This window comes from Nicotiana attenuata, unplaced genomic scaffold (assembly GCF_001879085.1).
Source record: "Nicotiana attenuata strain UT unplaced genomic scaffold, NIATTr2, whole genome shotgun sequence".
Taxonomy (NCBI): domain Eukaryota; kingdom Viridiplantae; phylum Streptophyta; class Magnoliopsida; order Solanales; family Solanaceae; genus Nicotiana; species Nicotiana attenuata.
This window is the reverse complement of record NW_017670398.1, coordinates 384,049-397,460: the sequence shown is the minus strand read 5'-3', so window position 1 is coordinate 397,460 and position 13,412 is coordinate 384,049. Positions and strand designations below refer to the sequence as shown.

The 13,412-nt window shown below is 40.8% G+C and overlaps 1 protein-coding gene across 1 annotated transcript; it reads right to left on the bottom strand.

The window, feature by feature from the left end:
• Positions 1–12,578: 12,578 nt before the first annotated feature.
• On the bottom strand, positions 12,579–13,172 carry LOC109238856. Its single transcript, XM_019405337.1, has one exon. The coding sequence runs from the start codon at positions 13,170–13,172 to the stop codon at positions 12,579–12,581; it is 594 nt and encodes a 197-aa protein (XP_019260882.1).
• Positions 13,173–13,412: the final 240 nt, after the last annotated feature.

Genomic DNA, 13,412 nt, shown 5'->3' with positions numbered 1-13,412 from the left:
AATCCAAAAGAATCTCACTTGACTGCTGTCAAGACGATACTAAGATATTTGAAAGGCACCATTGATCTGTGTCTTTGGTACCCCAAAGGTTGTAGTTTCAATCTAGTAGGATATGCTAATGCTGATTATGTAGGTTTTGTAGTGGATAGGAAGAGAACCTCAGGTATGGCACACTTCCTTGGTTCATGTCTTGTGTCATGGGCTACTAAAATACAAAATTCAGTGGCCTTATCTATTGCTGAAGCTGAGTATGTTGCTGTTGCTTCTTGTTGTGCTCAATTGCTATGGATCAAACAGCAGCTGGTAGATTTTGGCATTGAAGTTGGTTGCATTCCTATATTCTGTGATAACACTAGTGCTATAAGTATGACAAAGAACCCTGTTCATCATAAGAGGACTAAGCACATAGATGTTAGGCACCACTTCTTAAGAGATAACTATGAGAAAGGATTGATCTCCATAGAATTCTGTGCTACTGATAAACAAATTGCTGACATCTTCACTAAAGCACTGAGTAGAGAAAACTTTGAGAGGAACAGGTTGGAATTAGGGATGATTAAGATCACCTAATAGGTCCAGTTCAGAATGCACAATTAATTGGATAAAAAATGATGAAAAAATTTTTTTGGCTAGGAATTCTGAACTAGTGTAAATATCTAGATTAATTCTTACTCATTAAAGTATACTCCTGTGACATGTGTTTATATGACTCACTGATGTCTTACAAAATTTTCTCTATTATGGCATTTGAGGGATGTTCAAGAGAGTTCGAAGAACCTGGTTCATCAGTATAGGCTCATATGAAAGCTCAGGTATGTTTTCTATACTCTGCACAACTGGAAAGATTAACGTTTCAATCATGAGCAGAAGTCCAATACTTGTCAAATTCCTAGAAAATTCTATCTGTTGGCATTGAACCAGTTCCGTCCATCTAGAACTCCAAACCGTAATTTTTGTCTAATATCTAGGGAAACCAAATCTATCATTAAAATTCTGGAATTTCAGTTTGATTAGACTCCTATTTGACCCTTGCAAAAAGCTGTCGTTACTTATTAAATGTCAAATTCTCTTAAATACACTTCATCTCTCCAGTCTTCATCATAATTCCTAAACCGTCAAAAACTCTTCTTCACTTCTAATTGCCATCTTCTCCAAAATTCTCAAATTCTTTCAAAAAATCGACCATCATGTCCAACTCACAAGAAAATCCTGGAACTCCTCCACCACCATCTCCCTCAAATTCATTGTCATCTACTCCCCCAGTGTATCTCCAAAACCTAGACTACGAAGGCAGAAAATGCTTGCTCGAAAGACTGTAGCATCTGGGGCTTTGAGAAAGGTTTTATACGAAAGGTTGAAAGCAAGCCAAATGAAGCAAAGCAAAACTCCAAATTTAGACTCCAGTTCTGAGTCAGAATCATATCAATCAGCTACTGAGGGGGAAGGACATGGGTCTTCTAACTCTGAGAAGACTCAAGAATCCCTTACTAAGGTAAGTTCATCTGCGAGTGAAAACTTAGAGACTAGGTTTGTTCTGGTTGGTCCTATTAGGGATGTTGAAGTGCCTGAAATACGTAGGAGTGGAGGTAAAAAGAATCTTGAAAAAGAAAAAGAGAGAGAGAGGGTGCATGTGGTGAAGAGAGGGGAAATGGGAAGGGAGCAGTTCCTGCTATATGTGGGGTTGCACAAGAGAGATTAGAAGAAAGTGGCATGAAGTCAGGGGGAAGTGGTTCTGGGGAAGCTGCTGAGGGTTGGTTCATCTGAGCAAGCAAAGAGATGAACCTGTTTCATCTACTGAAAAAACCTTGGCTGATCTACTGAAAAAGGTTGGGGCAAGCTATGACACAAAGAAACGCAGAGCTCCACTACAAAAGCCCCAACTGTTCCCAAGCCTTCCAAGAAAAGAAAAGCTTCATCCCCAACACCTACTGCCTCTTCAGTGCCTAGGGGTAGAGACACAAGAAGCAGGGTAAAACAGAGTGAAGCTGATCTACAAAAAGCCTTAGAAGAAAGTAAGAAAAAGAAAATGGATAAGGGAAAAGGAAAGATCACAGAATACTCAGAGGTACTTGTTGAGGAAGAGGAGATGGAAATTGTTCATCAAGAAAGGGGTACAACAGAAGAGGTTCCTACACCCAAGCCTAAAAAGCCCAAGACTTTCTCCAAGAAGTCTTCTTCTGCGCCTGTGGATGCTGAACCCACACTAGCCAAGAGGACAAGATCTGCAGTGAAAGCTAAACAAACAAAAATTTCAGATGATGATGACTGGAGTGGAGAAGAAGTAGAGAATGATTCTGAGAAGGAACAGGACAAGTTTGCCATCTTTGGCAGAAGGAAAATTTTAAAAGGTAGATTGTTGAAGGACCTGGTGGAACCAGGGATGATGAGATTGGTAGATTCTTTAGCTGCTCAGGGATGGAAGGACATGGTCCTTCAGATGGATGGTAGGCTAGCCAGAAATGAGCTGATTGACTTTATGGCAAATGTTGCTGTTAAGGATGGAGTTGTTAGTAGCCTGGTAAAGGGAGTCCCAGTGCAATTTGATGCAGAGAAACTGGGAGAGATTCTGGACATTACCCTCTGAAGGGTTTGATGACTATACTAGGCAAAGGTGGCCATGCCTGGACTCCCTCCCTACTTCCCTTGAAATCACCAAGAGGTTCTGTGATTCAGAGGAAGTTAATGAAGCCAGGGCTGTGCAGAAAAGTGAGGTGAGGCCTGAGCACAAGGTTGTGTTTGAGTTTGTCAACAAGTGCTTATTGCCCAGACAGGAGAGAAGGCACACTGCTAACTACATGGGCCTGGTTCTTATGGAGTGCCTGGAGAGAGGAAAGAAAATCAACTGGCCTACCCTCATTGTCAAATTGCTAGACAGGGTCATAAATGGCTCCAAGGCTCATGCTACTCCATATGGCTTCATACTGACCACAGTTATGGACAGGCTAAATGTGCCTCTGAAGAAATGGGAAATGGCCTCGAGCAAGGAACACTTTGGCATCAAAACTCTTCTTGCCTGTGACTATCCAGTCCATGCCATGCCAGTTGAACCTGGTTCATCTCTGAAGACACCCATCAACAGCAAAGTTAGGACTTTGGTTCAGGAATGTGCAGCTAAGGATGCTGAAATTGCTAGGCTCAAGGCTCGTGTGGTTGAAGTGGAAACTGAGAGGGATGGTCTTAGGATTGAGCTTGCCAAAGAAAAGGAGAAGAATGATGGAATTCTTCAGAACATGCTGAATCTTCTCCAAACTCAACCCTCCAGTTCCTCTAAGCCTTAGGACTCCTAGCATTTGTCTGCTGAACTTGTCTAGTACCCCAGTGACCCAGATTAGGGATTTTTCTATTTTTTTTGCTCATGGTTGAATGTTTTTCTTTCTTTTTGTGGATTGTGGTGGCAACATATCTCTATCAATGACAAATGTTGTTTTCTCTTGTTCAATGATTATACTGATGATTGCACCATGCTTGCACTTGCAGTTGCCCCAGTGGCCATGAGTATTTATTAAAATCTGGGATTCACATTGTGTATGCAACTTTTTGATGATGCCAAAAGGGGGAAGAGATATATTATGCTTTACATATTCTGAAATAAGTGATGTTTATAACCTAATTAACCTGGTCCTTGATGATAAGTGAATTTTCTAAGTTTAGTGTTGATGGTTAAGCTGAGTTCTTACAGGTTTCGAATCAGTAAAACACACAGAGTTTGTATCATCAAAAAGGGGAAATTTGTTGGCCCAAGAACAGGTGAAGTTTTGAAGAATGAAAAAAGAACTCAATAATGGACCAGGTCCATCGTGTGAAGCACATTCATGATCAACCTATACATGTGAGATACACGTGAAGAAGATAAGTCCTACTGATCAAGCAGCAATATCTCCTGATCTGATCGAAAAGGTTGCATATTGGATAAGGGGAGAAAGTCTCCTTATATGAAGAGAACACAATCCGGATAAAGATAGTGTTGGAGTTTAAGATCTTCAAGGACTCAACTACGATAGAAGATCAGCAATTGAGTCCCAATCAAACTCTGATTACTAACCTATTAAAAGACAGTGATTGTTCTCTTTTCCAGGTATTGCACATACGCAGAAGTTAAACTAAATTGAGAGCAAAAGAGCAAGGCGATTTTGCAAGCAATTTATGTGAGATTTGAGTGTGCACTCCTGAAGCTACTTGAACAAGATAGAAAAACCAATTCCATTGTGTCTTTCTTTTATTCTAGTTCAATTGTAGTAGGTGGTTTCAAATTGTACCTTTCAGCTTTCATAGAAGCAATTGTATGAGGTACTTAGAGTGTTCAAGTTATAAGCTAACTTGAAGTTGTCGCAACAGTTGAGGTTGTGTGCTACAACGGGATTAGAGTTAATCCTTAGGTTTACAAAGAGTTTTTGTAAATGCTGTTTTGGCTCAGTGATATTAGTGGAAGTTTGGGAAAATCCTACTGAGTAGTAGGTCGTGGATTTTTCACCTTTTGAGCCAGGTGTTTTCCACGTAAAAATCTACGTGTTCTTTATTTATGTACTTATTATTCCGCAAACAGTAGTAGTTAGAACACCTAGAAGAACCAGGTTCTTCTAGAGCGAAAATTGGGTACCACACAAATCACCCCCCTTTTGTGTGGTATTGACGTTTAGAACATCAGTACTCAGGGTACAACCAAATCTCCATTGCACCAGAGGAAAGAGAGAAGACCTCGTTCACATGTCCATATGGGATTTATGCCTTCCAGAGGATGCCTTTTGGCCTATGCAATGCACCCGCCACATTCCAAAGGCGCATGATAGCCATATTCACCTACATGGTTGAAGCCATAATGGAGGTGTTCATGGATGATTTCTCAGTGGTAGGAAACTCATTCGATGAGTGCCTTACAAACCTGATCCGAGTGTTAAAAAGGTGTATCGAGACTAAACTTGTACTTAATTGGGAAAAGTGTCATTTCATGGTACAAGAGGGTATAGTCTTGGGACACCTGGTATCAAGCAAGGGAATCTAGGTGGATCGTGCGAAAGTTGATGTGATAGCAAAGCTGCCATCCCACACATCAATCAAGGCAATCAGGAGCTTCCTCGAGCATGCGGTTTTTAATCGGAGATTCATCAAAGACTTCTCAAAAATTGCCAACCCTCTGTGTAAGTTGTTAGAAAAAGATCACCCTTTCGTATTTTCTGATGATTGCAGGGTAGCATTCGAGGAGTTGAAAAAGAGGCTAGTCACAACACCCATCATTGTTGCCCCCGACTGGGAGCAACCATTCGAACTCATGTGTGATGCCAGTGACTATGCAGTGGGGGCAGTGCTAGGACACCGAAAAAACAAGATAATGCACCTAATTTACTATGCCAGTAGAACGTGGAGTGGAGCCCAGCTGAACTACAATGTGACTGAAAAGGAGATGCTGGCTGTGGTGTTCGCATTCGACAAGTTCAGATCATACCTGATTGGATCTAAGGTAATTGTATATACTGATCATGCTGCTCTCAGGTACTTGATTGAAAAGAAGGAGTCCAAACCGTGCCTGATTCGTTGGGTGCTGCTGCTGCAAGAGTTCGACCTGGAGATTCGTGACCGTAAGGGCACGGAAAACCAGGTCGCTGATCATTTATCGCGATTTAAAAGAGCTGAAAACTCAATTGAGGTAGAGGATGTTCTGGAAACCTTTCCAGATGAGCAGCTACTTGCCACAAGCCTTGAGGAAGTTCCATGGTATGCAGACATTGCAAATTACCTGGCAAGCAGTATAGTTCCCTATGACCTTTCCTCTGTGCAAAAGAAAAATTTTTACCGTGACTGTCGCATGTATTACTGGGATGAACCTTATCTGTTAAGAATTTGTGTTGACAATATGATCCGGAGGTGTGTCCCCGAGATAGAACAATCTTCTATTTTGCAGGCATGTCACGCATTGGCATATGGCGGACATTTTGGAGGAGTCGGGACGGCAGCAAAGTTCTAGAAGCCGGGTTCTACTGGTCAACCGTGTTTAAGGATGCACATCAATGGGTGAAGGGCTGTGATGAATGCCAGCAAACCGGGAACATCTCCCGTCGCCATAAGATGCCCATGAACCCAATTCAAGAGGTTGAAATGTTCAATGTATGGGGGATAGACTTCATGGGCCCCTTCGTCAGCTCCTTTGGCAATAAATACATACTTGTTGCTGTAGATTATGTGTCCAAATAGGTGGAAGCTGCAGCATTCCCTACCAATGATGCAAGGGTGGTGGTGGAGTTTTTGAAGAAGAATATATTCACCCGTTTCGGGATCCCGAGAGCTATTATCAGTGACGGAGGCACTCACTTCTGCAATAGAGCATTCGAGAAATTGCTAGCAAAGTACGATGTACGCCACAAGGTGGCAAACCCATATCATCCTCAGACCAGTGAACAGGTCGAAGTGTCGAATAGAGAAATAAAGAGTGTGCTGACCAAGACTGTGAATGCCACAAGAACTGATTGGGCAAAAAAGCTAGATGATGCACTCTGGCCTACAGAACCGCTTTCAAAACACCAATTGGTATGTCACCATACAAGTTGGTGTTCGGGAAGGCCTGTCACTTGCCAGTGGAACTAGAACATAGAGCTTGGTGGGCATTAAAATAGCTAAATATGGACATTGAGGCTGCGGGAACAAATAGAATCATAGAATTGCATGAGCTAGACGAGTTTCAATTTCTTGCTTTCGAGAGCACGAGGTTATACAAGGAGAGAATGAAGAGGTTGCACGACAAGAACATTGTTGAGCGAAATTTTAATCCCGGAGACATGGTGTTGCTTTATAACTCAAGATTAAGGCTATTTTTGGGTAAACTCAGGTCACGATGGTCTGGACCATTTCTGGTGGTCGAAGTGCTCCCTTCAGGTGCCATAAAGATTACCTCAGAGAAAGATTCCCACACATTTAGAGTCAATGGGCAAAGATTAAAACCTTATGTGGGCATGGATGAAACCAAGGAAGTGTCTGTGATCCATCAGACTAAACCTCAGAGGTCGAGCGAGCCTTAAATGCGCTCATCTGCGTCGTATCGTGATGTTAAATCAGGCGCTGCATGGGAGGCAACCCATTGACTTGTTGTAACTGTCGTGCCACGACATTAACTAAGGCGCTGGTTGGGAGGCAACCCAATGCGTAGTGATTTTAGAGTAGTTAGAATTGTTCTTTTTGATTTTAGTAAGTACTAACCAGTGCAGGTGAGCTTGGGCGAGTGATAAGTCCATCAGATGCCGAAGGAACATGTAAAAAAATTGAAAAATCTCGAGGCCCAGGAGCGCGGCCGCTCTTAGACCGCGCTTGGGCCGCGCAGATGGCAAATCATTCTATTTCAGGCCGCGCTATGACCGCGTATATGGCCAAGTCTTCTGTTTTGCTAGCACGGCCGCGCTCGGACCGCGCTTGGACCGCGCTAGTACTGTCCGCCTGCTACTCTGTATAAGTTAACATTTTTTTTATTATTTTCTTATTTTGTATTTTAGTTGTAGTATTTTATTTACCCCAACCCTAACCCCCCCCCCCCCTTTCTCCTACCACACTTCAAACCCCTCTTCTCCCTCCCACGGCTAAGTCCCCTCCCTCTCCACTGAAATACGCCCCTTTCCCATTCCCAAATAATCCCAGCCCTAATCCCCCCAAGGTTCAACGCCAATCCCATCCTTACCACTTTTCTTCACTTCTCACAATCTCCTCCCACTTCAGGTAAGGTTTTATTTTTGCCAATTTTTGTTGGGTTTTCTTTTGAATTCTTGATTATGTAGTAGTTTTTCTTCTCTTTTCTTAGAAGTAATTTGTAGTGTATACGTAGTATTTGTGGGTGGTGGTATTTGTGGAGTTGTATCTCTTACCTTAGTTGGGTGAGTTTGGTCAATTGTGGTGGTAATTGGGTTACAACATGATTAATTGGGGGCTCTAGTGAATGATGCCCACAACGTGTTTGTTAAAATGCCTCAATGAGTGTCAATGATAATTATGACCAATTGTACGGGTGAAGCCTGAGTAACCGCAGTTGAGTCACATCTTTTGTGCTATGCGAATGATATTTTTCTTCCAGGTATTATGGCACCCTCCAGGAAACGCCGAACTACAGGTGCTTCATCCAGTGGCCAAGCTGGATCCTCCAGAACGTGCGCTTCATCTCCTGCTCGCCCTTTTGATAGTAACAGGTTCGTCTTCGCCATGGCTCAGGATCGTTTTACTAATAAGGCTCCTAAGAAACCAATACCGGAGAGGGGCATGGATATAGGGTCGCTCCACCATGGTTGTCCCAACTTGAACAATGAGCTGGTCAGGCGTGGGCTACAAATTTTCTTTGAAGAACCAGATGATGGGAATGTGATGGTTGTACGCGAGTTTTATGCTAACGTTAAAGAACATGTGAATGGTGTAGTAACAGTGCGCAAGAAGGCTGTGGATGCCTCTGTTGAGGCTATTCGGAGAATATACCGGTTGCCCGCACCTGTGGCAGAAATGGAGGATTTTTATGAAGCCTAAGGCAGAAAATACACTCAGTGGGAGCTATTGTTTGAAACAATTTGTGTACCTGGAAAGGAAATTGTGTGGATGAAATATGGGAAGAAGTTCCATTCAGTGGCACTCACCTTTGAAGGGAAGTGCTGGCTGTATGTCATCAACAACCGCCAGCTTCCGTCCTCCAACACCACAGAAGTGAATGCCCCTCGAGCTGCATTAATTTGGTGCTTTATAAATGGTCATAACTTTGACGTAGCTAAGCTTATTCATGAGGAGATGTTTACACATTGTCCGGTGAAGAGGTATGGTTTCTTCTTTTCTTCCCTAGTCACTAAGCTTTGCCGGGCAGCCCGAGTGCCGGAAAATTTGAGCGTGGATGGAAAAGTGCCGAGAGAGGCAAAGTTTCGAGCTGATAAGGCGACTACTGGGAAGGAGCCTGTGGCACCTGGTGGTGATGATAGTGATGACTCAGATGCATCTGAGGAGGGAGAGGATGAGTAGGAGGAAGCAGAAGCGGAGCCGCACACCCATGCGCCGGTTGCAGAAGCTGCAAGACCATCTGGGGTTGGTCGGGTTACCCGATTAGCAGCCTTAGAGCAAGAGATGGCAGGGATGCGTACCACTATGGAAGACTTGGGGACACGAAATGATTTGGCCACCCAAAATGCTAAATTTGAGAAGAAATAATGGGCTGGCTGCGAGCTCTGGGTCGTGCATGTCATCTGGATCCGGGGACGGTCTCCGATCAAGATTGATCCACCATTAGCCTACATTAAAGTCCTAATACAACCATATTAGGCTACCCGTCCCGTAGCCTACATTACAACCATATAAAGTCCTAATTGATCTGAGACTGAATGAGCTCAATTAGTAAAGTAGTACACTACGGGCAAGCCTATGGTGCATCTTTGTGGCATATGAATGTTCTTTCTGAGAGTGAGTGAATTTTGTCTATCTGAGTTCCTAATTGTTCTTAATGTTATTACGTGTGGAACTACTCTCGTGTGGGATGTGAGGGCATTTGATTCACGAAGGAAAGGTAAGTCTTGACCTCTGTATAGAGTAAATTGAGTAAGTATGAATATTGCATGGCACGTGAGAGTCGACTCTTGAGGCAAAGATGTTACACTACTAGACGCTACTTTGGTGATATGTTCTTGGTGTGATGCGTTAGGGAAAAGCTTAGTGAAGGAACCTTTGTAGAATATGGTGGATTGCTCGGGGACTAGCAATGATTTAAGTGTGGGGTGTTGATAATAGGCTAGATTCATGTAGTTTGGCGACTATTTATACCCCAACTTGACTATGCTTCACCGTTCTAGGAAGGCTAGATGACGATAAAATGGCTCTAATTGTGAATTTTATGTTTTGCAGGAGCAAGTCGTGCTTATGAGGACTTAGGACAGTGTTTGGAGCTAAATTAAAGCAAGGAAAGCCCCTCGGAGTTGAGTATGTGTGAAAGAAGAAACAAAAGAAGAGATAAATAGTTGATCCACTCTAGCGTGGGCCAAGCGCGGCCACGCTAGAGCAGAAGAAACGGGGATGTGTTGAAGTCGATATGCGCGGCCCAAGCGCGGCCGCGCTAGTCACTCCGAAACGCGGAAATTTTAGGGGTAAACTTGGAAGTTTGGGTGCAATTCCACTTAACCTATAAGAGGGCTCGCCCAAAAAGACGATATCAAGGTTTTTATAGTTTTGTTCAAGGCAAGAAGAGGCAAGAGGCAAGGAGGATAATTCGGCATCGAGTTCTACCTTTATTCCTTTTGTTTTTATCATTCATGATGAATTTTGATGTTGTTATTATGAACACAATTATGAGTAGCTAATTATTTAGTCTAAGGTTTTGATGGAACCTGTTGAGGGATGAACTTCTTGTTGTGTTAATATAGTTTGCCCAGTTTAATCTCTATTTGTTCAACTACGTTCTTGCTGTAGTTAATTAATAGGATCCTCAATTAGTTGTGCCTATTTAATATGTATTACTTGGGAGAGAGTGCATATTAGGTAGTTGTGAACAACACCACTCCCAAAGTATATGAGGAATCAATAACCGATGGTTTAAATGTGGGATTAGGGATAACGAAACCTTGGGTGCGATCTTAGTGAGTTGTAATAAAAGCCAGCTAGCATAACTCGGGAGAGTGCGTGTAAATTGTCGTAATTACTCAGGAGAGATTTACGGTAATAAAGTGCTCATGATCGATAGAGACGATTAGGCAAATCTATACGAAACATAACAGGAAGGGATTCCATTAATAGGGGAAATCACAACCTTAGATCCTTCTCTTATTTGTTTACAACTCCAACATAGTTAGCTTTTAATTTACTTAATTTTATTCAGTTATAGCTAGTAAAATATCACCAAGTGTTATTCAAAATATCTGGGAAGTTGATTACGGAGAATTCATCTGACAAAAGTAATTGGTAGGTTAATTCCCTGTGGGATTCGACTCTGGGCTAAATATCCGGATTATATTTGCAACGACCGCTTTGTCCTTTTTATAAGGCATAGTTGGGCGTGATCAATGTGGCAGGTTCCTTCTTCTAGAATTAGATATGAAAAATTCAAATTTTTTGTAAGTTAATTCTATGTATAGTGAGAGGAAATGGTCTAACATATATTTTTGCCCACAGACACTTCCGCTCTCAATGTAGAAAAGGTATTCAAGAGGTAAGGTTTTATGTCCTCCTCGGTTGTACTTTTTTGTTTATATAATAGACAAGGTAGGGGTCTAGCCAAACCCTCCAACACCACAGGAGAAGAAAAACTGGGTGATTGACTTTTAATAAATAAATAAAAAACCTTTACATATTGTACATTGGCGTACTTCCATATAATTTTGCAACTTTTAATATTTTACTTATTCTTTTTTCTTTTAAACTTTTTAATTTTAATTAGTTGTTAAACACAACTTTTTATTTTTCAAATATTTTTTTATACCTTCAATCTCTTCCTTTTCACAGTTGCACTACTCCTACAAAACACACATACACAATATAAACCAACAAAGGACTTCTATTAGCTGCCTAAGGAGGAAAGTTTATTACCATTATTTATTATAATAATGATAAATTTATTATGGAATAAAATTCTAAACTCATACATATATTTTGTAATTTAGAAAATAGAACAAATCATGAATTATACTGTATCCACATAAGTATGAAGTTGATTATGTATATATTGCCCTTTCAGTAGGGAGGACTTTTAGTATATACCTCCTACTACTTTTTTGGGTGCTAGAAATCACTATGTTGTATTAAGTTTGAGGTCAAGTATAGCCCCCCTCACTGCACCCCTTTTTGGAATACAACACCTCTCAGACCTCTGTCTGGGGTACTTTATATATATATATACATATATATATATATATATATGATACCTAAATAATGATATGTTCTATTTAACTTTCACTTACCGAAATACCACTTCAAATTCGAAAAAGATATAAGAATTTTATAGATCTTGACATATGAATATGTAAGAATAAAATATTGACGCATTCTAATAATACTTGATAAGAAAGTGATCATACAACACATTATTTAAAGTTAATAAAAATGGAGCACTTTATATTCTATTAAATATTACATCCATAAGAGAATTTCAATATTTCTAGACACTTTTTAAAGAAAATTCTATATAAAATCTTAAAATTATGTATAAAAATTATATATTTATATGTCGATTTTGTTTGGGTTTTTTTACTCAATACTAAACCAAATCAAACCAAATCTCATTGGATTTTTTAATCGATTTGGTTTGACTTTTTGATTTGATGCAGTTTTCCGGTACGAGGAACCCACCCATAGTTTTAGATCAACTCCACGTTTCTACTAGTTCAAATTTAACCTGCCCAAATCAATATGGAAACTTACGAAACTTACTTTGTATTAGCAACGAGTTCACTGTACCATAAGAGGAGTTGAAACTTGAAACTCTCTCTTGCGCGCGACAATGTAGATATATTTTTTTTGGTAATTATCATATTTTATTATCAAGAACGAAATTACAGCTCAAAAACAAACACTAATTCTGGACATCTTCCCAGAATTAGTTTCTCCTATACTTCTATTTCTACCTACTAACTATGAATTAACAAAAAAATGCATTAGGGGTAGAAATTTAATTCTTCTAATCTTCTTCTTAATCTTGACAACATATAACCTCTTCCACAAGCCATTTGTATAATCTGCTTCATCAGTGCTCCTGCTGGCCTCAGTTGAGCCCGGAAGATTCTATGATTTCTCTCCTGCCATACATAATAGACACAACTTGCTAATATTATTCTGTAGATTTCTGCATTTGCTGATCTGCCTCGAACATTTTTGCATGCCCATTCTATTTCTTGACCCCATTCCATCGGTTGTCTATTAACATTCATCCACTGTAGTAGTTTCTCCCAAATTGCTGCTGTATATGTACACTTGAAAAATAAGTGTTCCATGCTTTCCTCCTCTACATTGCACATAGGGCATAACAGCTCATTTGCTATTCCCCATCTTACTAATCTATCTGTTGTAGCCAACTTGCCCAGTATAGCCACATACAGAATAAAGATCCACTTTGGCATACCTCCATTGTTACATACCAGCTTCCTCCAAGGCATCTTCTGGTGATCCTGCTTTAGCTTCTTGTATATATAGGTAATGGTTATGTGCTTCTTGTCAAGTATCTTATCCAAGTTGACCCCAACATCTATCATGTATTGTTTAGCCTTCAAGATCTTCTATACCAACCATGAAGCTTGCTTAGCTTCTATGTGTTTTACAGGTCTTCCTTTCCCATAATAAGTATGAATCCATACCTCCCAGATTTTGTCCTTTTTTTGAGCTAAGATCCATAGTAGCTTACATACTGCAGCTTTATTTCACAATTCAACATCTAGCAGATTCCAGCCCCCACTTGCTTTTGGTTGACATAGTTTATCCCATGCCACTAGAGC

Excerpts from the sequence above, each read along its gene's own strand:
- LOC109238856 (XM_019405337.1), bottom strand. The coding sequence starts at position 13,172 with ATGATAGATGTTGGGGTCAACTTGGATAAGATACTTGACAAGAAGCAC.